Here is a 27,804-nt window from a genome sequence, read left to right as displayed (position 1 = left end):
TATCTATTTTTTTAAAATAATTTGTTTTCTGCCTCTTTCCGAGAAAGAATATGAGGCTTGGACTCCTCACATTGCAAAGAAATCCTTTCATATAAATAATCTTGGTTTCTTTCATTCTTTTTTTTTTTCCTTTTCTTTTTCGACAATAATTAATACTTCCTAGACAATGCATTCCCTTATTCTTTTAGCCTCAAGGTTGTTTCATAAGATTTTTCCTCTTTGTCATCTTGTTATTGGTGAACTACATTCTGTTTATTTTGACTCCTTATGAAGATTATCTAGGTTTTTTATTGAGGATTTGTACTGAGCTGATCCCTATTTAGTTTGCATGGCATTTGACATATTTTCAGTTGCATTTGTGCAGTTTATTAAAGAGCTTATTCTTGTGATTCCAGCCATCTTCAGTTTCACCTGGGGTATGCAAATTTCTACACAACAGTACCAGAAATAAAAATCAAAGTTAATTTATATTTGAAATGGTATCATCACCTTCCTCAGGTGGTATTTAGGCTCACGGAATTTTTTTCTGAAAATAACATGTATTATAGTTTCAAAATAAAGATCAGGCAAAAACAAAACAGAATATGGTCACATTCCCCAGTGTTAACCAACAAGAGTTTCTAATCATTCCTTCCAAAAATATTCCATACATATAGGTGTGTACACTTTCTTTTTATAGAAACGTGAACATACATTATATATTATTCTTTCCTTTGTTTATTTGTTTTAGCTCAACATACTAGTACCTATGCATTCGTCTCACTTTTTGAATGCCTGAATAGTAATAATGGCTACATCTATTGAGCATTTAGGCACTTAGGCACTACATTAAGTACTTTATAAAATTCATTTCATTTCAAATGTATTTCATTAATTTTATTATTTTATTCACAACCACCACCAACACTTTGAGGTAGATCCTATTAGTATTCTATCCTAATATTACAGATGAAGAAACTGAGACTTTGCTAAGGCAGCTGCTTTGCTAAAAGTGGTAGAGCTAGGATTCTGACTCCACACTCTTTAATTACTATTCCAGTGTTTTTCAAGTATATTTCATCAACCATCTGCAACAATATGACCTGGGAAACTTGTAAAACAAGATCTCCAGGCTCATTGTCAGAGATTCTGATTTAGTAAAAATTTGGGAGAGAGTCACAAGTCTTGAGTTATTAACAAATGATCCAAAGTAGGTTTTATATAGTCTAAAATCTGTGGACCTCTGCATTATATATACTACATTGCCTCTTTATATGAATGGTATTTATTTATTAAACAGTCTCTTAATGATGAACCTAATTTCCAGTCCTTTAATATTATAAACAGTGCTTCAGTACACATTCTTTACATGTACATTTTTATTTGTATTTGTGAATTTAATTGTAGGAAGGATTTCTAGAAGTAGAATTTCTGGGTAAAAGAGTATGTGCACTTAAAATTTTGAAACACTTTTGGGAATTTTATTAAGAACAGCTAATCTTCTTTTCCTTGCTAGTCCCTAGTTAATTATTAATTTTCCAAGAGTAAAGATTTTAGAACACTAAAAGAGACTAATCAAAAGTTTTTTGAAGCCAGTTCCTTTTTTTAATCCTGTATTAGTTTACTAGGGATGCTGAAGCAAAGTACCACGAAGCTGCATGGCTTAAACAACAGCAATATATTTTCTGACAGTTCTGGAGGCTAAGAGTCTGAAATTGAGGTGGTGGTAGAGCCAGTTTCTTCTAAGGAGAATGTGTTCCATGCCTTTCCCCTAGCTCTGGTGGTTTGTTGGCAACCTTTGGCATTCCTTGGCTTTGGCAGCATAACTTCAGTCGTCACATGGTGTTCTCCCTGTGTACATGTCTGTCTCCAAATTTCCCCTCTTTATAGAGACACCAGTCATTGGATTAGGGGCTAACCCTAAATGACTTCATCTTAATTTAACTAATTATGTCTGCAACACCCTTATCGCCAAATAAGATTACATTCTGGGGGTTAAGACTTTGACATTTGACTTTTGGGGAGACACAGTTGAACCCAAAACATACTCAAAATAACATTCTCAGTACCCACACTGGTTTCTCAGCACTTATCTGGTGAGATTTCTATTGTGGTTTCAAATGTATAATTGACATCTCCATCTTTGAAGTCACCTCATCTTTGATCAAGAGAGTCTTAACTAAGAATCGATCTCCAGGGACACTGATTGGTAGCACTTTCCAAAGGGGGGCAATATCCTGACACCACTTACAACTCATATGATGGCCATTTGTAAAATCTGATTACAGCTTTTCTCATTCATGGCACTAAGAATCAGGCTTCCCTCCACATACTCCCCACCCCCATTTCATTATTTAACAGAAGCATTCAAAGTAGCATGTGTACATATATTTTTAGAAAGCAAGAGTGATAATCATGCAGTGCACATAAATGGTGCCTTGCAATACCATGCTCTAGGAATAATAATGGCAGTTTATCAATCTCATCTGTTCCCAGGTGAAGGAAAGATTTTAACATGGCAGAAGTCCAGGAGTCAATGCTGTCTAAAGATCTGCTTTCTAAAGGTCTACTCTAACAATTGACAAATTAGCCTGAAAGAGATTTATATCAATTCACACTTCAAATAAAACTATATAGAGTACCCATTTTTCCAAACCCTCACCAACACTGTGTATTATCTACAGCAATTTGATCAGGAATGGTATATCATGTGTTGCTTTAATTTACATATGTCTAATTAGAAATGAGATCAAGCATCTTTTCATACAAGAAATTTTTAGCTATTTATCATGAACTGCTCCTATGCTTTGCCCACTTTTCTCCTTAGGTTGATGATCTCTTTAATCCCAATTTGTAATTCTCTTTATATAATAAAGATATTATAGCCCTTTGTCACATGTGTCAAAGAATTTTCCCAAATCTGTCATGTTTCTGAATTTTTTTTTGTATTTTAATGGCTTTATAGAAGTTTCATGTTTGTATGTACTCCAATTCACCAATCTTTTTCTCTACAGCTCTGATTATGAGTCTGGTTATAGCTCCTTGTCAAAGGCCATTCCTATTTTAAGATTATTTTACAGGTGTATTTACTTATTATTTAAATATTTATCTGTAATTTATTTTGTTTTAAGAAATGAAGTATTAATACAGTTTTATTATTTCTTTCCAAATGACTAGTCAGTTATCTCATTGGCAATTATTATATAATCCATTGTTTTCCTACTGATTTGAAATACCATCTTTATAATATAATAAATTTTCACAAGCATTGGCGCTTTGTCTTTTTAAATTCTCTCTTCTATTTTATTGCCTTTCAGTTATTGCACCAGAACCATTTATAATTTATTTAAATATCTGATAAATGCTGATCTCCACCCCCTCCATTACTTTTCTCTTTTCAAATTGATACCTAGCTATTGTCAGACATTTATTTTTCCAAATGCACTTTAGGATCACTTGTCAAGATCCAAGATGGGGTGGGAGGGAAACTATTGCAATACTACTGCATTAAATTTAAGACTAAGTGAAAGTGAAAGAATCACTATCTTTAAAATATTGAGTCATATCATAATATAGCAAGGTGTATTTTTCCATTGGAGTCCAATTTTAATGTTCCTCTCTCAACCCTTAATAATTTCTGTTGCCTCCCTATGTGTGTTGCTTTCTGCTGGTATTATTGTATTAGTTTCCTATTGTTGCAGTCACCAATGACCACAAACTTAGCAGTTTAAAAAACCCATAACTTTATTATTTTACAGTTCTGAAAGTCCAAAGTGTGTCCCACTGGGCTAAGTCCAAGGTGTTGATAGGGCTTCATTCCTTTCTGGAGTCTCTAGGGGGAGAATCTGTTTTCTTGCCTTTTCTATCGTCTATGAGCTGTGTTCATTCCTTGACTCATGGCTGCCTTACACCTTCAAAGCCAGCAATGGTCAGGCAAGTCTCTTACATTGCATCAGTCTGACACTGACTCTCCTTCCCTCTTTCATTTATAATGACTGTTGTGATACTGGGCCACCTGGATAATCCAGGATGATCTCCCCATCTCAAGATCCTTAACTTAATACATCTGCAAAGCCCCTTTTGCCATGTGACATGATATATTCACAGGTTTTGGGGATTAGGACATGGACATCTTTGAGAGGCTATTATTTTGCCTACCATTGTTATCAGTTCTCCTTTCCCTAGGGTGGTTTTGTCACTCATTTTTCTCTCCCACTCAAAATCTCTTATTTTCTTAATATTCCATATTTATGTTGTAGTCTTCCTTATTTTAATGTCATTGTAAGTCTTCAGGGCATACTTTTCTTGATACTGCAGGACATGTCAGAGCAGCAAGACCACTTCCAAAAGTTTTCACCTACTGTGAATCATTTAGAATTGTGAGTCATCTCTAACTTTGAAAGAGCCATAGCCTACACTCCCTTGCATTAGTATTACTTTTCCCATTATCAGAAAAAGAATTCAGGAAGCAGTGAAAATATGCAGGTAGCTTGTATCATAGTACTAGCATAATAATTCTATTCCCACTGTCTTTTTTACCTAACATCTTCAAACTCATCTAAGGCAAACCACCATCTTCTATTCTTAGGAGATGCTTTGTATTGATCAGACTAGGCTTGAAGACTTTCAGTGGCAGAGAACCTGCTACTTGCTAAGCAGCCCATTTCATACTGGGAAGCTCTGGTAGTCAGCCTTGTTACCATCTATCTGCACTCTTTCTATCAATTCTAGTCATTCTTCTGTTTTTCAAATACTTGTGATATGTGTTTTCCTGCACCTTTTCTTATTCAGTCTTTCCCCACATGACATGGGTTTGATACTCAGCACTTTCCTTACCCATGTGCAGAGAAGATAGTCCATTTCGTCTTTGCAGCTCCTCAAATGTAGGCCCCAGTACCAAGCTAAGTGTACCAGGTGTGGTTTGCTGCAGTGCTGGTTAAGCTGCTTCAGTTTCCCCTATGTGGTTAAGAAATAGCTGTATTAATAGGCAGGTTCACAGAGATGTCTTGTCAAAGTAGTCTAGAAAAGCCTCTAGGTCACCTTAATCCTAATTTAAAAAGCTACATCATTGGTACTATTGAGAAATGACTATGCCCATACCGGGTCCCTGATTGTTGCTAAGGTTTTTCGATTAATACAGTCTTGCACCACTTTCCAAAGGATGGTCAACATCATACAGGTAGCCTGTCTTTTACAAAACTCCTAAACCAGGGCTTCCCTGGTGGCGCAGTGGTTGAGAGTCCGCCTGCCGATGCAGGGGACATGGGTTCGTGCCCCGGTCTGGGAGGATCCCACATGCCGCGGAGCGGCTGGGCCCGTGAGCCATGGCCGCTGAGCCTGCGCGTCCGGAGCCTGCGCGTCCGGAGCCTGCGCGTCCGGAGCCTGTTCTCCCGCAACGGGAGAGGCCGCAACAGTGAGAGACCCGCGTAATGCAAAAAAAAAAAAAAAAAAAATTCCTAAACCAGATTATTCCCAATTCTAATTAACACAGAGGAAGGGGGGCTGTCACGTTCCCTGGTTTAAATATCATTCTTATATTAAATCAGCCATTGTCACATTATGTCTTTAACTGGTGCGTTACACTCTGACTCATACTGTCAGCTGTAACTCCTGTTTCTTTTTTCATAGTATTGCTAATCTATATACCCACATACTGAATTTTTAAAAGTCATTTCTGTACTGAACCATAGGACCTCATATTTAATCACTAATAAACTTTGACTTGTTAGAATGAGCCCACTCCTGATGATTTTAAACTCTTATAGGAACACAGTGCAAACAACAAGTGAAAGCATATTTTGTAGACTTTTTATTACTAAAGTTTATTTTTCTTGAGGGGCATAATATTAATTTATTCAGTGCTCTCAGTATGCATCTTTTTTTAAGAAGCACTATTTGGTTCATACATTGCACAACTAACTATAACAGGTAGGATAAAAGTGACTAAGTAAGCATCAAAGCTAAACAGTCTCTCAGGGGCTATGAAGTTAGGCAGTATGAAGTTAGGGACCTGTTTAGGATTTGGGGACAAGCCATTAGTCCCTCAGAAAAGAGTTAGCAAAGACCAAGGCAGAGAACACAGTCTTAGGCATGCTACCATTATAAAAATTCAAGCACAGAAACAAGTCTGGGATTCAGGAACCAGGCATTCAAATAAAGGGAGACGCCAAATATCAAGAAAAAAGCAAAAGCTGCTAACCAAATTGGAGCCATATTTTGCTAGACTAGGTACAATGGAGCCTTGAAAAGTGAATCACAAACTGTTGGACCTCAATTCTTTTAATGTCTCTGATCCATTGCCAGGATTTACCATCAAGAGTATTGTGGCAATTAATCTGTATATCAAAATCCACATTTCTCACAATAAGGAAGAGGGCTTGAAAAGGCTAAGAGGTTGGCAGGGTTAGATACTACCTAGCAATGGGCAGAGTTGCCTCTTTCCCTTAGTTATGGCAATAAAGATCTTGTCATAGTCCTTTTGTCTGGGATACAATAGTATGAAAACTAGATTTGCTGAGATAAGACCTAGGTTGTAGCCCCAAAACTTTCATTAACCAGATGTTGATTAATATTGGACACCTAATAATTCCAAGCCTTAGTTTCTGAATGGGGATAATAGTAATATTAGGAGGATTGTTATGAGAGCTAAATGCAAATCATCTGGCTAAATGAAATACTATTTACTTTGCAGACTGTAAAACACTTCATAAGTTGCTATTCTTCTTACAGTGATTTGAATCTGTGATAGTTTTTGAATGACATTATTTCAGATTTCATTAATTCAACAAATGTTTATTAAGTGCATACTATGTGAAAAAGATGGTTGTAGTCTTTGCCTCTATGGTTCTTTAATTCTAGATGAGGAATCAGGCCTTAAAATACTGACTGAAATGTTAGCTATTTTATATATTTATTTTTTAGCATATATTTGTCGAGTCTACTATGAACATGGCACTTTGCTAGGTACTAGACAAGCAGGTCTTTAGTTATTAACCCCATTTAACTTATCGATTAATGGGATTATGTTTAACCTTTAGTTTATTCTTCCAGATCTTGTTATTTTAATGAGTTTACTACCTGGATCATTAATGCATTTAATGAAATCATTCAGCATGGAAATTCTGAGATATTATGAAAGACCATGTTAACTGTTTAAAAAGAATCAGTAGGTACTATGACTAGAACATTTTATGATTCTGTCATCAAATAAAGTTATAGTGAAAGGAAATGAATTTATTTTGACCTGACTTACTCTTAGTAACTCATGCTTGTGTTTGAAAGTGAATTAATTGGGAGAGGAGCAAGACTAGAGGCAAGGAGACCAGTTTGGAAGTTGTTTAGCAGTTCGAGTGAGATACAATGGTGACCCGGACCAGGGTTGTAGTGGTGGTAGAGAGAAATGAATGTGTTTGAGATACCTAATTCAGTGTTGTATATGGGACTTGGGGAATGAGTGGGCATGATGTTGAGATAATGATTTAAGGAGAAATTGACAAAAATGTTTAAAGATGTTTTTTGAAAAATAAACATGAGGATAATCATCAGTGCTTTGATAAGGATGAATATGAGGAGAGACATAGCCTACCAGATAGTAAAATTAATTTTAAGGCTTCAGTAATCAAAGCAGTATGATTGTGATATAGAATAGACTGACATATGGAACAATTAGAAAATCCAGAAACAGATTCAGTTATATGTAAGCATATGGTATATAACTATTGTCACAGGAATTCCATTTCAAAAGAACTAGTTGAGCATGTAAACAAAGATATATGCACAAGAGTGTTCCCTTAAAAGAAAAACATTAAAATTTCAGTATGATAAGATTGACTAAATAAATTATGACTGTGTGTGTACTGGGACTTAAATTCATCATGTAGACATGTATTTATCATTGAAACTTGTTCAGAATACATTACTAGAGGTAAATACCAAATCAGAAAACATTACATATAATATCTTTATATATTTATACTTAATATCTTTATGTAAGACTTACAGAAAATCTCTTGAACTTTTATCCTTGTTGGGGTGGGAAAATGCAATGCCCTCCTTAAGATTTCTGTAGAATCTACAAGGCATCCAATCTCAATTCTCATGATCACCTCTTGCTATAAATTCCTATTTGTGTAGAACTTTTGATTCCATTCATTTTTCACATCTTGTGTCTCTTCTTGATTCTCTGTCCCATGACTACTGGAATAGGTAATGTACCCTGGTTACTTGTATGAATGTACTTTGTACAGGAATATCCATAGCAACATTTTTCTTAATAACAAAACATCTGGGAAATGTTTAAAGGTCCGTTGTTGGGAGAATGTGTAAGTGAATATGTGGTATACCTGTATGATGGACTCCTGCATCACACTGAAAATAAATGAAACTCAGAAGCATAATATTGATTGAAAAAAGTCACAGAAGAGCAAGAGCATTTTATATTATATATATGAAATTCAAAAGCATACAGTACGAAACCATTTATTCTTTATTGATACCTACATACATAGATGAATTTTAACAGCAATCCAGGGAATTATAAACACAACGTTCAGAACAAGATTTAGCCCTGGTTGCCAAGGGAAGGGGTGGGAATGGAAAGGGGAGGATGGGATGGGAGGGGCAGATCTCAGTGGTAATGATCAATCTCTTAAACATGGACACACGTGGATATATTTTATTATTTTATAATCTCATATATCCTCTTTCAAGGGATACTTGTCAGGTATTTCGTTGAATGCCCTGCTTTTTTGGTAATATAAAATATTTGGTTACAAAGGTACGGCTTTGCTATCTTTGTTTTACTGTCTCCTCCTTGCTATCTTTGTTTTACTATCTCCTTCCCTTGGGGCCCTCACTTTCCATAAGGAAGCCGTGTGCGTACTATAGACTTCTACGCCAATGAGAAATGACGGCACTCCCTTAAGAAGCAGAAGAGAGTGTACTTCATTATTGTTTAAAATAGTTGGTCTTTCCTTTGCACACACCCACATGTCTACACACAGGAAGCCATCTGGGAGAATATACACCAAAATGTTGCTGTTAGTTATCTGAGCATGCTGGGTTTTCATGTGATATTTTTTTCTCTTTCTTTATAGTTTCTAATATTTCTCTAATAAATATATATACTTAATATACTAACTCACCCTGTGTGGTTAAATTTCAAAGTAGTTTTCAAGGCCTTTAAAATCCTCATAATTCTTTATAAACATAGTAAAAGTCCAACTTAATCAAATTCATGAAGAATGGGTTGTTCTAATTTAATTTTAGGATGAACTAGGGTTTAAGCTGGAGACTCATAGGCTCATTACAATCTTACTGTAATCTCATTTTTTTCACTTTTGATATGCAAAGCAGTAAACAATCATTTAAAAAAACCAGAAGAGTAAAGTAATTTACATCTTTAAAAGGCATTATCCTTTTCCTAACTGGTATTCAGATTTGTTTGAAAGGACATTCGAGACTGTTCAGTTGATCAAAATATTTACTGAGGACCCATTATGTGGCAGGAGTTATATTAGATTCTGGGGATAGAGTGGTGAACAAGAGAAATTCCAGCTTTCATGGAGTTTACAGTCACCTGGTGTGTTTTATACATAATTTTATCAATAGTTTTGTGTAAACATTTCCACTTAATGAGGAGTTCTGTTGCTTTCTAGTGCTATTTTTAGCTAATTATTATATCAGTGCATTTTTTTAATATTTATCTTTGCCTGTTATTTTATTTTATTTTATTTTTTAATTTATTTATTTACTTTTGGCTACATTGGGTCTTCGTTGCTGCGTGTGGGCTTTCTCTATTTGCAGCGAGCAGGGGCTGCTCTTTGTTGCAGTGCGTGGGCTGGGCTTCTCATTGCGGTGGCTTCTCTTGTTGCGGAGCACAGGCTCTAGGTGCGCGGGCTTCAGTAGTTGTGGCATGCGGACTCTAGAGCACAGGCTCAGTAGTTGTGGCGCATGGGCTTAGTTACTCCGCGGCATGTGGGATCTTCCTGGACCAGGGTTCGAACCTGTGTCCCCTGCATTGGCAGGTGGATTCTTAACAACTGCACCACCAGGGAAGCCCTGTCGGTGCATTTTTATTTTAGAAGATAAGCAATATTGTTAATTCACAGAAAACTATTTTTTGTGTTGCCCCAAATTTGCCCTCCTTGACTAATAAACATTGCTCTTTGTTCTACTTTTAAGAACTTTAGAATAAATCTACCACAACAACTTATCCCCTTCCCCACTTTGTGGGATAGCTCTTGAAGGACAGACTTTCAAATATGTTGAGAAAACTATTATGCAGCTGTAAGGCTTCTCTGGGATAGAACACTGCAGTTCCTTTCATCATTTCTTCTGTGACATGGTTTTTAAATCACACACCATCCTGATTGCTTTCCTCTGGACGCTTTCAACTTTGTCACCCTTTGTTGTTAAAAATAAATTACTCCCAATTTCCTGCTTTCAATAGAGTAGAGTGAACATAATTGACTCTTTGATGTGTGAGGGTCTGGTATAGTCTGAAAGCAATTACACTGACCTTGAATACTTATTCTGCTATACTGTAAGTATCATTATAGAAAAAAATAGGAGCTTGTACTAAATCTTTACCAACCCTTGGATATATCTTAGAAGATTTTTTGAAAGTGAGTTAATTTTTCTTCTTATTTGTTTTTTTCTTTTGATAGTGAAGTATGGTTTATAAAGATAACAAATATCAAAAGTAAAACATGATTAATTGTGAAATTCACCATGCAGATAATCTGTTTTTCTTCTCTAGTAAACTGTGAACTTTCTGAGGGCAAGGATTATGTCTTATTTGTTTTTTTAAATCTCCAGCAGTTAGCACAGTCCTAGATGTATATGATAGATGCCCAATAAATATTTGCTGACCATTAATGCCTTATATAAGAAGTAAAGATCTTGTAAAATGAAACAAATTCCAGTTTTTAGAATATATTGAAGAATCAGTAATATAAAATTGGACCTTAATTTTATCCTAACCTGAAAAGAGTAACCTTAGTATATTAGCAGTATTCACCAAGGAAGTGTGTTGGGTGGGAACGCATTTACTTCTAAGTGACTGAAAACCCAATTAGCAATGACTCAAACAATCAGAACTTTAATATTTGCTTAAGAAGTCTGAAGAAACGGGTCCTGGGGCTATTTGAGCAGCTCAGTGATACCATCTAGGTCCCAGGCTTTTTTACCCTTCTGTTGCCATTCTTGGCCTGTTAGCTTTTTGAGGTAAGAGACTTACTGCCTATGGTTACAACATGCCTGCCCACTCCAGACATCAAGGCTGCATGCAGAGAGAGGAAACCAAGGAAAGCCAAGGCTCTTAAAAAGCCTCTTTACATGTCTTTTCTTTGAAGAAAAAATATTTTTCCAGAAGCCTCCCAGCAAATTTCCCCTTATATCTAACTGGCCAAAACCTGAGTCATATCTCTAGGAAGCAAGCAAAGGAGTAAAGTTGTGGGAATGACTGTGGATTAGTTAAACAACAGTTTATGCCACAAGTAGAAAATACACATATATTACAAAAAGATCTCATGACAGGAGATCAGGACCTCCCCTGATAACGTCAGGGGAACCAAATTATAAAGACCCTTCTAAAAAGATCACTGATAATATTGGGGTTACACTGTTGCATAACTTACTCAAACAGATGAACCATCACCTGTCAATCACTTTTAGAAGAACTGATGAACCTTATTATTTTTTCTAGTTTTTATAAATTAAACAAGCTGTGTCTTTATCACAAAGCTATTTTTATTTTTTCTCCTTCCTTTCAGGAGTCCTATCCAAAGAAGAGGAATTACACTATGGAAATTGTACCATCTGCTTCTCTGGATACATTTCCTTCAGAAAATGAGAATTTTCTCTGTGATCTCATGGACACAGCAGTTACAAAGAAACCTTGCTCCTTAGAAATTGCAAGGGCCCCTTCTCCAAGAACTGGTAATATTTCTTACTGACATTTGGACCAATTCAATTTATATGCCTGCATATGTGAAGATGTGTCATTAATATTTAGATTTCCCACAGTATTTAAAAAATGAAAGTGCCCCAATATAGTCACAATGATTTTTACTTTTATTTTTTTGCATTTTGAAGTGAGTCCAGGTAAGTTAGAGCATTTTTGATGTGAAGTCTCTTAACTTCTTGACAAGACCCTCATGGAGATGGTTCTGTCATGGTGAAGACACTGAAACATTTTAACAGTGAAAAACCTTCTAGGTCAGATACAAAACATTGGGTCCTTTAGAGTTCATAGCAAATTTGGTAGCAAGTCTTTCAATATACTTTCCTGCATCCTGTCTGCTTACAGGTTATCAAAGCATACTCAGCTACTTTGTGTATTTTATCTCTTTTGTGGTATTTTCAGATCCATTGTTTTATTTTTTGCATTATAAACTGGTGAGCAAGGCAAACAAATATTATGCCTATTTTACTGATAAGGAGATTGGAGCTAAGTGTCTTATTTAAGATCTATACATTGGGGGGGCCTTTGCTTGAACATGAGTTTTTGACTACCATCATGTTTGCATTCTGTTCCTTTGCCACTGCCTCTAAGAAAGAATGCACAGTAGTTAACGTGAAAGCTAATGAGGGAGGAAACCTTCAAGTGGGTGGTCAGCATATTCAAAGCTGTAAAGAAGTTGGTAGAAGAAGTTCTGAGGAGAAGCTTTTTTTTTTTTTTTTGGTTTGATAATCCAATTGCTGCCTATCTTTGAATAGTAAGTTTAAGAAGTGATGTGATAAAACCAGATTTCTGGAAGTTAACAGTGAGACACTCGGAAATGCAAAATAAGGAAATGGGAGTGGAGAATACAGGTTACCCTTTGAAGAGGATTAGAAGAAGAGATATGATGCTAACATGAAAAGAAAGTGATATGAAGGAGAAATGGATAGTTTAGTTTAGGATAAGTAAGACTTGGTCAGGTTTACAAGTTGGAGGAATTTGCTGGTGGAGAGCAAGAGATTGAAGACAAAGAGTAAAAAGAGAACTTAATAGGTAGAAATTAAGACTGAGCTAGTCTAAGAAAACACAGACATTGCTTCTCTCAGAGAGAAGAGAAGATAGAGCATTATGAATACAAAGAAAATAGGTACTTCCATATGGGTTCAATTTCTGAGTACTGTAAAAGGTTATTGACTGAAAAGAAGAGCTAGATGTTGAGAAGGGTTAAAGTAAAATTCAGAAATACCATTTTAAGTAATAGGCTATGGTATTTTATAGAAGTGAACAAGTAGATTTTTGAGAAGCATTGAGGCCAGGGTGTTGTATGAATCATAAGCATGCAGAAAGAATATTTTAGGATGAGGTAAGAGCATAATCATGAAAATAGTTAGTTTATTGAGCATTTACTGTGTGCCAGATACTATTATAAGTGCTTTATATACATTATTTCCCATAATCCTTACAATGCTGTAAGGTAATAATGCCATTATTCCCAATTCACAGTGAGGAAAGTGAGGCACCAAAATATTAGGTAACCTCCCAAGGTTACATGTTAACAGCGGATGGTTCTGGGACTTGAACTTGTGTTGTCCACTTGTACTCTTAAATACTATCTATGTTAGTTATGCTGCTGCATTATATTAGGAGATAAAGTGGAATAGAAAGTGTGAACCAAGTACTGAAATCGTCAAGAAATGTGGAGGTATGCCTGGAAGTCCACATATGATAACAATAAAATCAGAAAAAGTATGTTATAATAGGATAGCATAATCATCAGATGAGCAGCAGATTTCGGATGAAGGTAGAATAGTGAGTGATTCAGAAGCAATCATGGAGAGTGAAGACAGTGCTGAGAGATGATAAGAATGTGAGTTGAATGAAAGATCTTCTGTAGGAGAGGTCACAGGGGAAAATAGTGGGGAAATCAGGGGCAAAGCTCAGTTAATGTAGGAAAATGGACGGTATATATGTATGAAAATTTAAAAGAGCCTTAATTAGGGAATGGGGGTAAGGGTGTTAAGTTAGGGTTGGTGGAAGCAGGAATGAAAGCATTGTGTATTCATTAAACAATCAAAAACGAATTGAGTTCCTTCACATGCCAGGCATTGCTTTGCATGCTGAGGATACAGGGATGAAAAAGACATGGACCCAGGTAACAAGGCTAATAGGCTTAGAAAAACTCTTCTGCTGAAAACCAATAAACGTGCTGGATAAAAATACAGAAAAGGAAAACTTAAAAGCATCAAAAAGGTGACAGGAAGATTATGTAAAGCGAATAACATTTAAATCAGGAACTTCTTTTTATCAGTATATTAGTAAGAAATAATCAGGCAGTACATTGGTGAAGGTGGGAAGCCAGTGGAGCATTAAAGCCACTTTTGTCCTGAGGGGATTTGCTGAACCTGCTGTTGAACTTTGGTGCTCAAGTCCTCTATGGATTTGTGTAGAAAACAAATCTCTGTGCCTGCTCAGCATGAGGATTCTAACAGGAAATCCTTCCTCCATAGAGCTAGGAGCACAGGGGCTACACCCTCACAGTAATCAGAAATAGTCCTGCCTCATAACCTTCATTCTGAGGAGACTGCAAGGTCTGAAAAGATGATTTGTTGTGAGCAGAACAAGGGGAGAAATTCCTGAGGAGTTGTAACCATGAGCTGGTCCTCACACAGGTTTGCACCCAAAACGTATCATCCATATGGTCTAAAAAACATCAGTCCATGAATTTAGTTTAAAGTAATGCCCTCAGTCATCAAGCAGAAGCAAATGTAAACGTCTAGAGAGGAATGTATTATCTTCCTAGGCCCCAAATAATTCCTATAAATACTTTTGCAATTCAAATGATCAGTTTACAAAGATTAAGCCTAAAAGAAAAAGATCCCCAAACAAGAATCAACAGAAATAAGAACGAACAGATACACACCTGAAAGACTTCAAATACTGGAATTATCAGATATAGACTATAAAATGACCATGCTATTATAAATAAAAGGTAAACTTGAAGGTATTTTGAGGAATATAAGATGGCAGATATTTTTGCTGTCAGTTTTGGAAAATATAATCCTCCACAGTCTGCCTTCTGGTCACAATGATTTATATCCTTTTCCTATGCAAATTGCACTCATTTTTTCCTTCAGGATTCCCAAACATCAGCTCATTACTGCATGAACTCCCAGACTAGATTCAGGTATGTGTGAGTCGTCCTGGTGCAGTTCTTATGGTATAGGTCCTTGACTACCTTTGCTCTTGGCAATGATGACCTGTGAACTAAAGAGACAAGTTACCAGTCTCCTGTCCCATAACATATAAGAGTGGGAAAGGCATAGGAAAACCACACTTGACACTCCCATTCAAACACAGGGAAAAGAGGGCATGCAGCCATCACTAGTCTGTGGGAATTCTGAACCTAATCAAGCACAGTTACTTGATTCAGGCTTAGTACAATGGAGTAGTAATTGGTTTCTCTGGCTCTTGGTTCCATCCTCCAAGTCATTCTTCTGTTTCCATAAAAAGTAAACCATGTTTACAGCTCAGTATCTTTCTCACTTGCTTACTGTCTATAGAAGATTAGGGGTCAAAAGACCTCTTTTCATTTTTTATTATCTCTTTTCATTTTATATTACAGAGATAATCTACTGATCTACTTTCTTTTAAAACTTTGTGGACTTCCTGTGTTTCAATTTATACTCCATTAGACAAAAGCTTATATTTCAGATAAGTTTTTCTCTGCCTTGTGCTCCTTATAAGAATTCTGTGAGACAATGTCCTTGAGGTTCTTAGGAACCCTGTTATTAAACAAGGAGGATCTGTGAGGCATGCCCTTAAATCCTTAGACGGTCTTTTGTCTGGCTTAAAGTTTCTACGTGGCACTACCTGAGATCTTTCTTAGGTCTTAACATATGATCTTGTATCTCACCCACATTTGGTCATTGGCCTTATTTCTTTGAGGATTGTTTGCCATTTGGAGCAGCTAGAAATGAGAAACCCGTTTTGGTTTTGTACCCAGAAATTTCTGGCCTCTTTGTATTTAGTGGGTCATTCTTTAGTTCCTCTCTCTACTGGCATGTTATCGTGGGCAGCCAGATGAAGCTGGGTTGACTTTAAATATTCTGCCTGGAAATCTCTTTAGCTAGATCATAGAGTTCATTTGGTTCAGTTTCTTTTCTCAGTGTTATTGCGGAAGTCAATGTTGCCAAACTTTCCTCTACTTTATAAATGACTCCCTGCCTTTAGGTTCCAATTATTACATTTGCTGTCCTATTTAAGCCTTCAGCAACAACTTTCTCATAGCTTTTTAGACTTCCACGAATCCTCTCCTTGGCCTTTAGCCTTTCACAAGCACTCATTTTGAGGCTCTTCCAGCTTTTGCCTGCTGCCTCATTCACAAAATTAGTGCCATGTATTTTAAATTTTTATTATGGCAGCACCCTGTTTTCAAGTATTAGAATCTGTTCTACTTATTGATTGCTATATAACAAACCACCTCAACACTTAATGTTTGAGCATTTATTTTGCTTATAAATCTGCATTTCGGGAAGGGCTTGGCAGGGATAGCGTCTTTCTGCCCCAAGTGGTATCAACTGGGGCAACTTGACTGGGGGCTGGAGGATCTATTCTCAAGACCGATCCTTACTCATGTGGCTGGAATGGCCTACTTGGACTTCAGCATGGTATGTAAAAGTGTTCCAAGAGGAAGTATCCTAAGAGAACGAGGCAGAAGCTATGTTACTCCTTATAACTTAGCTTCAGAAGGCAACATCGCTTCCATTGTAGACAAGAGCCTGCATATATTTAACTGGAGGGAATTGAATTCCCCTTCCCCTTTATGGAAAAGTGTTATCTAAGTCATATCGTAAAAAGATATTCTTACAGATACATTTGGAAAATGCAAACTTCAACAATGCCTGCGTTGTTCGTTGTTATTGTTGTTTTCTAAGTGGGATAAGAGTTAATTTGCATGGGTACATAATTTTCCCCAATTGTGTTCAATCATTTGGATTCAGTATAAAAGAAACCAATTTACTCAGCTGACCCAGGCTTAATTTATAATGATTGGTGGTCTTTGTACTTTGGGCTGTGATTGTGAATCCTAGGGTTGAGGGAGTCCAGAATTAAAAATGGAAGAATTTTTTTTTAATGATAGGAATACAGATGAATATGAGAGTCAGAGCAGTTCGTGTTCCAGTTCTAGATGGAACCTTATCAAGTGAACCTCACAAAATTCCCCTCCATAAACAACATAGCAGGTAGAAGGGAGCATCAGTATAACTGTCATCCGGCTGGATGAGGAAACAGTTCACGTCTTTTCCTTCTGTTGATTCCATTAACCTGTACCTTAGGTTTTGCCTGGATCCGGTTACTTCCAAGTCTCTCATTCTGCTATGCTTAGCTTTGCCTTCTTAGGACCAACTAATTAAGCTCATGAACTTAGGGGAAGTTATGGACTTCTCTTAGAGTTACTGATGTTTTCCCTTTGTTACTAAGTCCCTTATTATCTAAAGGTAGGACTTCTAGAAGAGGAGACCTCTCTTGATGCACATGATCATTTGGAGGCCCTCAGATTGAACTGGGTAGGTAACTACCCTACAGTTCCTCACTTAATAAACATTTATTGAGTGCCTCTGGTGTTCTAGGTCTCATGCTGCATGTTTCAGAAGAAACAGAGTGAAAGGTAAAAGTCCTGATACTTAGGAGCTTAGAAGTGTTAAAATTAAGGGTAATAAGTTCAATGAGAGAGGTGAGCGTAAGGTGTTCCAGGAGAGTAGAACAGGAGGTAGTACCTGATCTGAGCCTCAAAGAAGGAAGAGTTAGATGAATGAATGGGAAATATATGGCTCTCTAGGCCAGGGAATAGTGTGTACAGAAATTCAGATGTGTGGAAGAACATACTGCATTCACAGACTATGCCCAATATAGCATGGTTAGAGCATAGAATGAGACTAGGGAAAAATGCATAAAAAAAGAAGTGACATGCTGAAGGTTGGATAGCAGAGTCAAACCACTGACAGACTTTAAGGAGGGACATGATAGATTTTTGTGTTTTAGAACGATCTCTCAGGAAGCAATGTGGGGGATAGATTGAACAAAGGCTAGAGGCAGGAGGATTAATTAGGAGATCAATGTGCTGTCTTAGCAGAAAATGATGATGGCCAGGAGAAAGTCAATGCCAACGAAGAGGGGGAAGTGGGAACAAAGCTGAGAGGTATGTAGGAGTGAAGCTCATCCCTTCTCCCCGTGGGATTCTGCCATTTGGAAAATAGTAGCCAAGGGAACTAAAGAATTGTATCTTAGGGTATGTATTCTACAGTTTTTGGTTAACTGTGCTGGATAACTTGGCTCAGTTTTACAGACAAAATGAGGATTTCTACACATACAGGAACTGCATTCTGAAGCTTTTCCTGGAGAGAAAGAAAGACAGTGAGGAATAGAGAGAGACAAAGATAGAGATGGATAGAGTGGAGGGATGACCATTTCTTTAGAGGGACGGTGATAAGTTGATTTGTGCCCCCATCCCCCCTACCATAAAGGTATATTGGAACCCCTAGTACTCCTGGTACCTCAGAATGTGACCTTATTTGGAGAATTGGAGACAGGATCTTTATAGAGATCATCAAGTTAAAATGAAGTCTTTAGGTGGACCCTAATCCAACATGACTCATAAAAAGGAAGACACAGACATGTGCAAAGAGGGAAGACAGCGTGAAGAGACATGGGGAGAAGATGGCCTTGTAAAAGCCAAGGAGCGAGGCCTGGAACAGATCCTTTCTTCACAACCCTCAGGAAGAACTAGTTCTGCCAACACCTTGATTTTGGACTTCCAGCCTCTAGAACTGTGAGAAAATACATTTCTGTTGTTTTAAACACCAGGTTAGTAGCAGCCTGAAGAAAGAAATACAGGGGCTGTAACTGAGCACACAAACTCAATACCTAGATGGGAGAGGTGAATTAGGGTATTGGGGTCTACAGGGGCAGATCATGCCCGGACTTGCTTGTCTCAGAGGCTGTGCAGCCTGAGGGTCTTGGCTGTAACTGCCATTGTCATTCATGGGTATGGAATATGTATTTTTCTCAGAAAATCAGTTAAGTATGGATGTTAGTTCCCTCTCTGTGGTCTCTTTTACTTATTAACTAGATGAGCTAGTATAAAACAGGTCTCATCCTGACCACAAGAAAAAATTTTTTGTCATATCAACTGGTTTAATTTAAATACGAAAGCAACTTATTAGTAAATCTATATTCAACAAGATTTTGCAATTAAACCAGAAAATGAAGCATACTCCTGCAAGGAGCATTTTACTCATGCCTCAATGACTACAGATTTATATGGAATAAAGAATATTGCTCTAGTACTAGGCTCATTAAATAAAGATGAACAGAAGTCCAGTCCTTGCTTGGTAAATTTTCTAAGACTTATGTTTACTCAGTCAGTATTGAATCATATTTATTTCCCTTATTGCATTGAGCAAAGTACCTTACATAATCGTAGTGGTGACTCAGTTACATAAATGAATGAATCATTAAATGAGTGAATGAATGAATGAATATCACCCTTAAAATAAAATGGCTATGATAGCAGAAAAATCCCTTATGAAATAGTCAGGTGCCATCAAAGATAGTGTTTTCTTATCTGCCTTTCATTTACACAGGGGAGTTTTTCCATTTTATGGTTACTAGGCAACCTGTTATTTTGAATCACTTAGTACGGGCTTTGCTTACTATGGATGCTCAATAAATCCATTTTGATTAATGAGCAATTTACAACAACACCAGTGAAGACTGTTCCAATCCTGTTGGATAAGAATAAATGATCTCTGATAAAAAGGACACAATCAATAGTACCATGCCAGGATAGTGTGCGTCTCGGTTACCTTTATTCCATTTGCTAATGTGCTCACTGAACTATGGTCAACCTGAAACAAAAATGTCATGTGGTGAATAATCCTCCACACCTCACTACACCTCCCCCAGTATCCTGAAATAGGTGGTAGTGTGAGGGTGGTTCTGTAACTTATTTATACCAAAATATTTTTTGAAATGGTGAAGCTTTCTTAATTCTAATGCCAAATTTTTGAAATTAAAAGAATTCAGACTGGACTAGGGCTAATGTTTATCTCTGCTAAGCAAGTGGGTAGTGTCAACATGAGTTCTGTGGGTATGTTTAACTCATTTAAGATAGCAAACTATTTTTAAGCCCCTTGAAAGCATTCTTTAACATACAAACACTGGCCTTGCTGCTAAGAACCATTTTTATCAAACAGCAATTATTTATTTGCCATTGTCTCTGTGCTCAGTGCTGTCTTAGCCATTTATTAAGGCAGATCTCTGCGTGGTAAATTTGCAACCCAGTGTTAGTTTATAGAAGGGCAAAGAGAGAAAACTAGGGCAGCAGTACCTGCAGTGAAATCCTGGTAAATTAACCATTCTTTCATCCATATGGACAGTTAACTAATTTGAAAATGTAGTCATCTCAGTTTGATCAAATTGGGGGAAGTTCGTTTTATTTGGAAAACTACGTCCTAAACAAAAAGAACATTATCGCTTTTTTTCCTCAAACCAATTCTACTTGTTCTATACATGAATAACATGAATCATAGACTCATAAGATTTCTAAAAATACAATGAACTCTTATTAAAGTGATTATGTGGGGGATATAAGCTTTTTCTGATGTCATATATGGTATCCTGTGGAACAGAGATTCTCTGCAATGTCAGAATATGTATAATAATGAGGTAAACATTCATTAATTCATAAATTCATGCTCACCAAATTCAAGCAGGCCCTCCACACTGCATCTGTCCACTCTTCCTTTACTCTCCTCAAACCTCAGATACTTTATCCTACCTTGTCTCTTACTCTCAGCAGATGACCTCATATTTTAATTAATAAAGAAAATTGGAGCAACAAGGACCTAATGTATGGCACAGGGAACTGTATTCAATATCTTGTAATAGCCTATAATGGAAAAGAATATGAAAAAATATATATGTATGCATAACTGAATCACTTTGCTATACACCTGCATCTAACACAACATTGTAAATTAACTAAACTTCAAAAAAAATGGTTAAAAAAAAAAGAAAATCAGAGCCATCAGGTGGAAGTTTAACGTCCTCCACCAAGTCTACAAGTACCACTGCCCCTGCACCTTCTCCTGCCTATTCCTCCTGTTAAAATAGAGGGTATTTTTCTCATGCTATGTATGGAAGGTCAGCTCCAACCTCTGTGCTCCATGTCTCTACCTTCCCAGGAATTTGACCCTTTCATTCACTCCTTCTCTCTCCTGTGGTTTTTGTTGTTGTTTTTTTAAAATTTATTTATTTTATTTGTTTATTTTTGGCTGTGTTGCGTCTTGGTTGCTGCGCGCGGGCTTTCTCTAGTTGCAGCAAGCAGGGGCTACTCTTCGTTGTGGTGTGAAGGCTTCTCATTTTGGTGGCTTCTCACGTTGCAGAGCAATGGCTCTAGGCACGCGGGCTTCAGTAGTTGTGGCACACGGGCTCAGTAGTTGTGGCTCACGGGCTCAGTAGTTGTGGCTCACGGGCTCTAGAGTGCAGGCTCAGTAGTTGTGGTGCACAGGCTTAGTTGCTCCATGGCATGTGGGATCTTCCCGGACCAGGGCTCAAACCCGTGTCCCCTGCATTGGCAGGCCACCAGGGAAACCCTGGTGGGCCACTGTGCCACCAGGGAAACCCTCCTGTGTTTTTAATTGTCCTTCTTCCCTGGGCCATGCACAGTAACATTTAAATCTGTTTAAGTCCTTTATTATTATTTTTTTTTTTTGCGGTACGCAGGCCTCTCACTGTTGTGGCCTCTCCCGTTGTGGAGCACAGGCTCCGGACGCGCAGGCTTAGCGGCCATGGCTCACGGGCCAAGCTGCTCCGTGACATGTGGGATCTTCCCGGACCGGGGCACAAACCCATGTCCCCTGCATCGGCAGGCAGACTCAACCACTGCACCACCAGGGAAGCCCTGTTTAAGTCTTTTTCATTTGAAAAACAATAACGAACAGAAGAAACAACTAATAGTGAAAGCGACAAATAAAGAACTAAAAAGTTCCCTGATCCCACTTGATTCCTCAGCTGCTATTCTTCTCTCTATCCCCTTCACATTCTTAGTATGTTCATTTTCTTCCTTACCTTTCACTTCTCAGCCCACCTTGTCAGGTTTCCAGTCCTCACTGCTCTGTTGAAAGGTGCTTTCTAGGAGGCCAGTGCCTCATCCATTAGGCTACTGGGGCTGACGAAAGGTGCTTTCTAAAGGTACCAATGACCTTGATGTCACAAAATCTAAAGGACATGTCTCAAACCTCATTTTTCTTAACCTCTCAGCAACATTTCACAGGTTAGTGACACCTCCATCTTGACATCTTTTCTTCCCTTTGCTGTCCAAGGGAGATTTTCATCTTATGCTGTTCTCTCTCTATATTGACAGCCGATATTTTTCTGTAAGGTTCTAAAAGTTGGGAGTTCCTCAAGGCTCAAAGTCCTCCCTTTTCTATATACTTTTCCCTCTTCCTAAGTGATCTCATCCATAGTATGGCTTCTGTTACAGTCAACATGCTGAAGACTCCCAAATATTTCTGGTCTAGACCACTTCCTCTCAATTCCAGCCTCATCCATCTGTCCATCTATTGAATGTCTCCACTTATATGTCTCAAAAATACCTTGACCCCAAAATTACACTTATGTCTTTCCTTCCAAACTTGCTCTTCATGCAGGGTTCCTTCTCTTAGTAAGTGACTTAATCATTCATCTGATTGCAGAAGGCTGTGTGTCATTCTTTCCATCTCCATCTTCGTTAGCTTCCATATTCAATCAGTCACCAAGTCTTGTGGTTTTTAACTGGAATAGGTTGTAGGGTGAGGGTAATTCTGTAACTTACTATTGATCCCTAACTACTTCTCAAATCTATCTGCTTCTCTTAATCTCTACCATCACCAATTACTCTTCTGGATTATTTTAATAATAAAATATTATTTGCCTATTTGCCTTCCTTGAATTTATTATTCACGTTGCAGCCAAATCTGAGTGCATCACTCCTCTCTTAGTGACATGCCACTGCTCTTAGAAAGATGACCCAAATCCCTAGTAAGGTTCAAAAGGCCCTGAATAAGGTGATATATTTTTTTCCTTTTCATTTCACACAATGTCCTCATGTCACACCAGTCTCTACCTTTCCAACTGGCCCTCTTTAGTTCCTTTTAGTTCTTTAATAGGGGCAGCTCCTTTCTATCTGTGGGCCTTCACATGCCTGAAGCAATGTCTGTTTCTACTGTCCCTTTTCCTTCTCCCAAGTAAATAACTTGTATTATTATTCAGGGAAACCACCTTTGTGGGAACCCACACATACCTGTGCCCCAGACTAAGTATGTGTATGGATGCCTGTGTTTTCTAATTTTTTAGCACCTTCTAATTTTATTTTCCTTTAGACCCCTTAGTTGTTTTTATTTTGTTTTTTTTGTTTTTTTTTTTTGCGGTACGCGGGCCTCTCACTGTTGTGGCCTCTCCTGTTGCAGAGCACAGGCTCCAGACGCGCAGGCTCAGCGGCCATGGCTCATGGGCCCAGCCGCTGCGTGGCATGTGGGATCTTTCCGGACCGGGGCATGAACCTGTGTCCCCTGCATCGGCAGGCGGACTCTCAACCATTGTGCCACCAGGGAAGCCCTAGACCCCTTAGTTTTGATTGCGATTATGTAATTATTTTGGGGTTATTTACTGTAATATCTGTTTTAGTTTTTTGTCTTGTAGAGTTTACAATCTTGCCTGTTCTCCAATTGCAACCGTAGTTTCTAGCAAAATCGCTGCCACATAAAAGACACTCAGTAAATATTAATGAAAAAATAATAATAGCTAATGTTATTGACTACTTATTTTATGCATATTAACTTATTTAATCTTAAGCTATATATGAAGTAAGTAGTTTTATCATTACTATTTTGCAGAAAGGAAAACAAGGCACAGAAAAGCTTGGAGCTTTTTAGAAAATGGCAGTGCTGGACTTTGCATACAGGATATTTTACTCTAGAGATCATATTCTTAACCGCATTCACAGTTCATTAATTATTTATTTAGTTAAACACGTGATTCTGAGTTGTTTTTTTTTTTTTTTTTGATTTGCAGGATAAATCTTGAATTTTTCCTTTCAATAGAAAGAGTTGGAAACTTGTTTAGTGGTTTGTGATACAGCTATATTGTGCCCATCTGTGAAGTGGTACTGAGGAATGTTCTAATCAGTCTAAAATAAGTGGATGAATTGGAGACAACCCCAAAGTCAAAACAAGTGAATGCCTAAGTAATAATGATAAAAGGATAAAATCATTAAAAATAATGTTTTCAAATAATACCTACTTATTCAAATTTTTATAATGGCACATAGTTGCCCCTGAATAAATAGCTGTTGAATGAATGAATGTCTATTTACCATTTGATACAAATTTGGTTGCAAACTAATATTATGTGTATGTGCATGGAAAAAAAAAAAGACCAGGAAGATATCATAGTCATTTTACTATCTCTAGATGCTAGGATAACATGTAATTTTATTTTTTTTCATACCTTTTTTTATTGTCCAAACTTCCTACAGTTAACACATACTGTTTTTATAACTAGAAAATTAAAAATAGCTTAGTCATCTGGAAAGTTAAAGTAGCTCATGTCAAAACAATTCCCATTTATCTAGTTAATGTTAAATACGTAGGTGATTTCCATCTTTGACGAAAGAAAGTTGGATAGGCTAAGGATGGATACTGTCTATAAAATACTGAAACTTCCTGGCAATAAACCTTTATCTGTTAAAGATTGGGTTTTAACCTATGGTTTTGCTCATATTCAGAATATTTTAATTTAGATTATCTTGTTTGGTGGACTGGTTGAACACTTGACAAGAGTTATTCTCAATGCTTGTAAAAGAGAAAATATTATTATAGCTCATGGGTATTTACAATTGTGCAGTTTCAATCCACTCTGATGATTAAGCTGTTATTTCATGGACTCCCTTATTAATGTTCTGTTTAGCAGCTTCTACATATAGCATTAAGTTGGAAATAACATTATACTAAAATTATAGTCTTAAAGAAATCTTGTATAATGCTTATAGTCTTATATTTAAAATCTTTTTTTTTTTCTCCCTACACTGTCTAGACATGTCAAATTCATCTACTGGCAAGCTCACTAATTCATTTTATAGTCTTTTCCATAGAGGCTGTGTTATTAATGTAATATTACACTAAGACTGCTAGTTCTCTCTTTAGGGACTCCTACACTCTTAATTAAGTAACATTAGCAAAATTAACTGCCACCCAACTACAGTCACATTATACATTTAAAAAGTAACCGTTTTACATTAATATATTTTATGCTAGATTTTATCCAATATATTACATTTTACATTTGTATTACAATACATAAATCTGAGAAACTCATAATAGATTGTTTTGTTTTTCTGTTGGTCTCTCAGAAGTAATTTATAACAAATGGAAAAGACAGAAATAGCTTCTTCTTTTGTATTACTTTTGGGTATTGACAGACTAAGTTTGAATAGTTAAGAAGAGTAGAGAATTAAAAGTAATTTTATTTAATCTCAGTCAAGAATTAATGCACTAAAAATTTCCAGATCTATCATTTCATTACGTTTATCATCGTATCTCCTGTTGCAGTAGAGGAAACTGCATCAAAAGAGATGAATAATTTGTTGAAAGAGATGAGAATTCACTGTGACTGTCAGCATATTTATTATTCATAGCTCTTCCCCAGTGCTGCAAAGCACTGTTTAGAACTGTCTATTTTCATAAGATTCATTCATTTATTCATTCATTTGTTCCACAACTATTTATTGAGGACTTACTATTTTCCAGGTCCTTAGGTGTATGAGACATGAAGAAAAAGAAAACATATTAGACATGAAAAAATAGGAGAGGTTTTATCTATAATATATTGCTAAATAAAAGCTCAAAGCATTCTAGATACTGGGAGTCAAAAGGACTCAAATACACCATTATTGCATCCAGAGTTACATGTTTTCCTGCCAGAGTTCACCACATTCATTCTCTGTAGGAGATCCTATTCTGTTCTTTATACACAGAACCCAGAGAAGAAACTGCAGGTGCCATTTAATCACATAGGCTTTCTATGCTTTTAATTTCTATAGAACCATTCAATTCATTACCAGATAGTCATCTAGTGTCTCTCACCTGTGAATAGAGGAAATGAAATGAGAATAATGGAATGCTAAAAACTGTGCCACAAACAAGTCAATAGAAGTGAACTAGCTAGCATTTCTTTCCATAGAAAATTGAAAAGTACTAAGCAGACATTGTCCAAGGCAAGAATGAGGTTCCTGGATCATCATATCAGGTGAAGCATACTTTGATTACTGTAACCGAGTGTGGAAAAATGTGATTCATCTAAATTCTGAGACATAGCAACACAGAAATTTTTCTGAACAGATAAGCTCATTTTGAATATCTTTTAACTAATTGTTTGCCTTAGGAAATCCTGTTGGATTGTTATTTTTTAGTGTAATATAAAAATTTTCAACATAGCCACTAATACAATGCTTACTTTTTCTTCTAGTAGCTTTTTAAAAATAAGTTTATGTTCCCATCATAAAATTAAATAAATTATTTTAGTAATTTTGTGCAAGAAAAGTATTTTCCCCGAATCCTACCTATCAGAGAATCTAATGTTAACATTCTGATTTATTCCTTTCCCACTTTTTTTTGTTGTTGTTGCTGTGCACAGCTTTTCCATAATTGAGAATGAACATCTGGTATATATACGTTTGTATTGTATTGATTTTTAAATAAATTGTATGTTTTTCTGATCATATAAGTATAATATGACCTGTCAACTTGGCAAGATCTGTCAGATTTATTTTAAAGTGACCCTTCCCCAATTTTCCAGTGTATCAAAACAATGATGAAGGATAAAATATATAATGAGAAAATTATAAATTTTGGCTGTGCTGAAAAACAAAGACAATATCTCCATGCTCAGTCAGATCAGAAACACAAAATAGAAAGTGGAATCTAAATGGCAGACCAGCTGGTGACTGGGCCCAGCAATGGGAAGGGTCTGTAGGGAGATCGTATCCCTCAGGGTAATGGAATCTAAAAAATGCTTCACCTGAAGTGGGAGCCAGAAGTCAGGCCTACTGCTGAAGTGCAACTAGGGGGCTAAATTTCCCCCAGAGAGTAAGAAAAGTGCACTAAAGAACTAGAGAAACAAATACATTTAATGACTTTTGAATTTTTTTTTTGTTTGTTAAAAGCATTTCCAGTAAAAATTTTAAGAGGAACCACTAAAAATTAGAAACATATTTTTATATCTTCCAAACCAATAATGGAAAATAAAAGAATAAAGGAATCTTTATTAATTATAAAGTCCCTAAATCTGGAAAAAATAAGTAAAGCAAAGAGTAACCCTGGTAAACCAGAAATACAAAATAGAAAATAATTAATGAAAGACAAAGATGGTCATATTGGATGTAATTTAAAAAATCTTGCTATGTGTTTTTTACAGGAGTCAAATCTAAATGAAAATGATACAACTGGGGTTAATAAAGCAAAAGATCAAGCAAAACCAACCTAAAGAAAGACATTGAAGCAATATTATCAACCAAAATATAGTTGAAAGTTAAAAACAAAAGAGTTAAATAGAGGTACGGTATAACAACAAAAGGGTAAAACACAATACCAAGAAGGTTAAAGTCATAAATTTTTTCACACACAGCCTTGCCTTGAAATATTAGAAGCTAAAATTGATAGGACTTTGAATAAAAACTGAAATTCACAATTTGTGTAAGATTTTAATATTACCATATTTCAGAATATTGAAAAATGAAGAAACATAAAAATGTAGACTGTTGAATAATACAGTTAACAAGCTTG

The 27,804-nt window shown here is 36.6% G+C and overlaps 1 protein-coding gene across 15 annotated transcripts in view; it reads left to right on the top strand.

Annotated features, from left to right (window-relative positions):
- The window catches only part of ANKS1B (ankyrin repeat and sterile alpha motif domain containing 1B), a 1,164,750-nt gene that overhangs the window by 427,442 nt on the left and 709,504 nt on the right, over positions 1-27,804 (top strand). For all 15 annotated transcript variants that reach the window (XM_033427668.2, XM_033427671.2, XM_033427675.2 and 12 more), the window contains one exon: positions 11,754-11,919. In XM_033427668.2, coding sequence (XP_033283559.1) covers positions 11,754-11,919 — 166 coding nt within the window. The remainder of the gene's footprint in view (positions 1-11,753; positions 11,920-27,804) is intronic.

The sequence above is a fragment of the Orcinus orca genome, chromosome 11, assembly GCF_937001465.1.
Source record: "Orcinus orca chromosome 11, mOrcOrc1.1, whole genome shotgun sequence".
Classification (NCBI taxonomy): domain Eukaryota; kingdom Metazoa; phylum Chordata; class Mammalia; order Artiodactyla; family Delphinidae; genus Orcinus; species Orcinus orca.
Note: the sequence above shows the minus strand (reverse complement) of the source record. Positions and strands in the feature narration are given on the sequence as shown.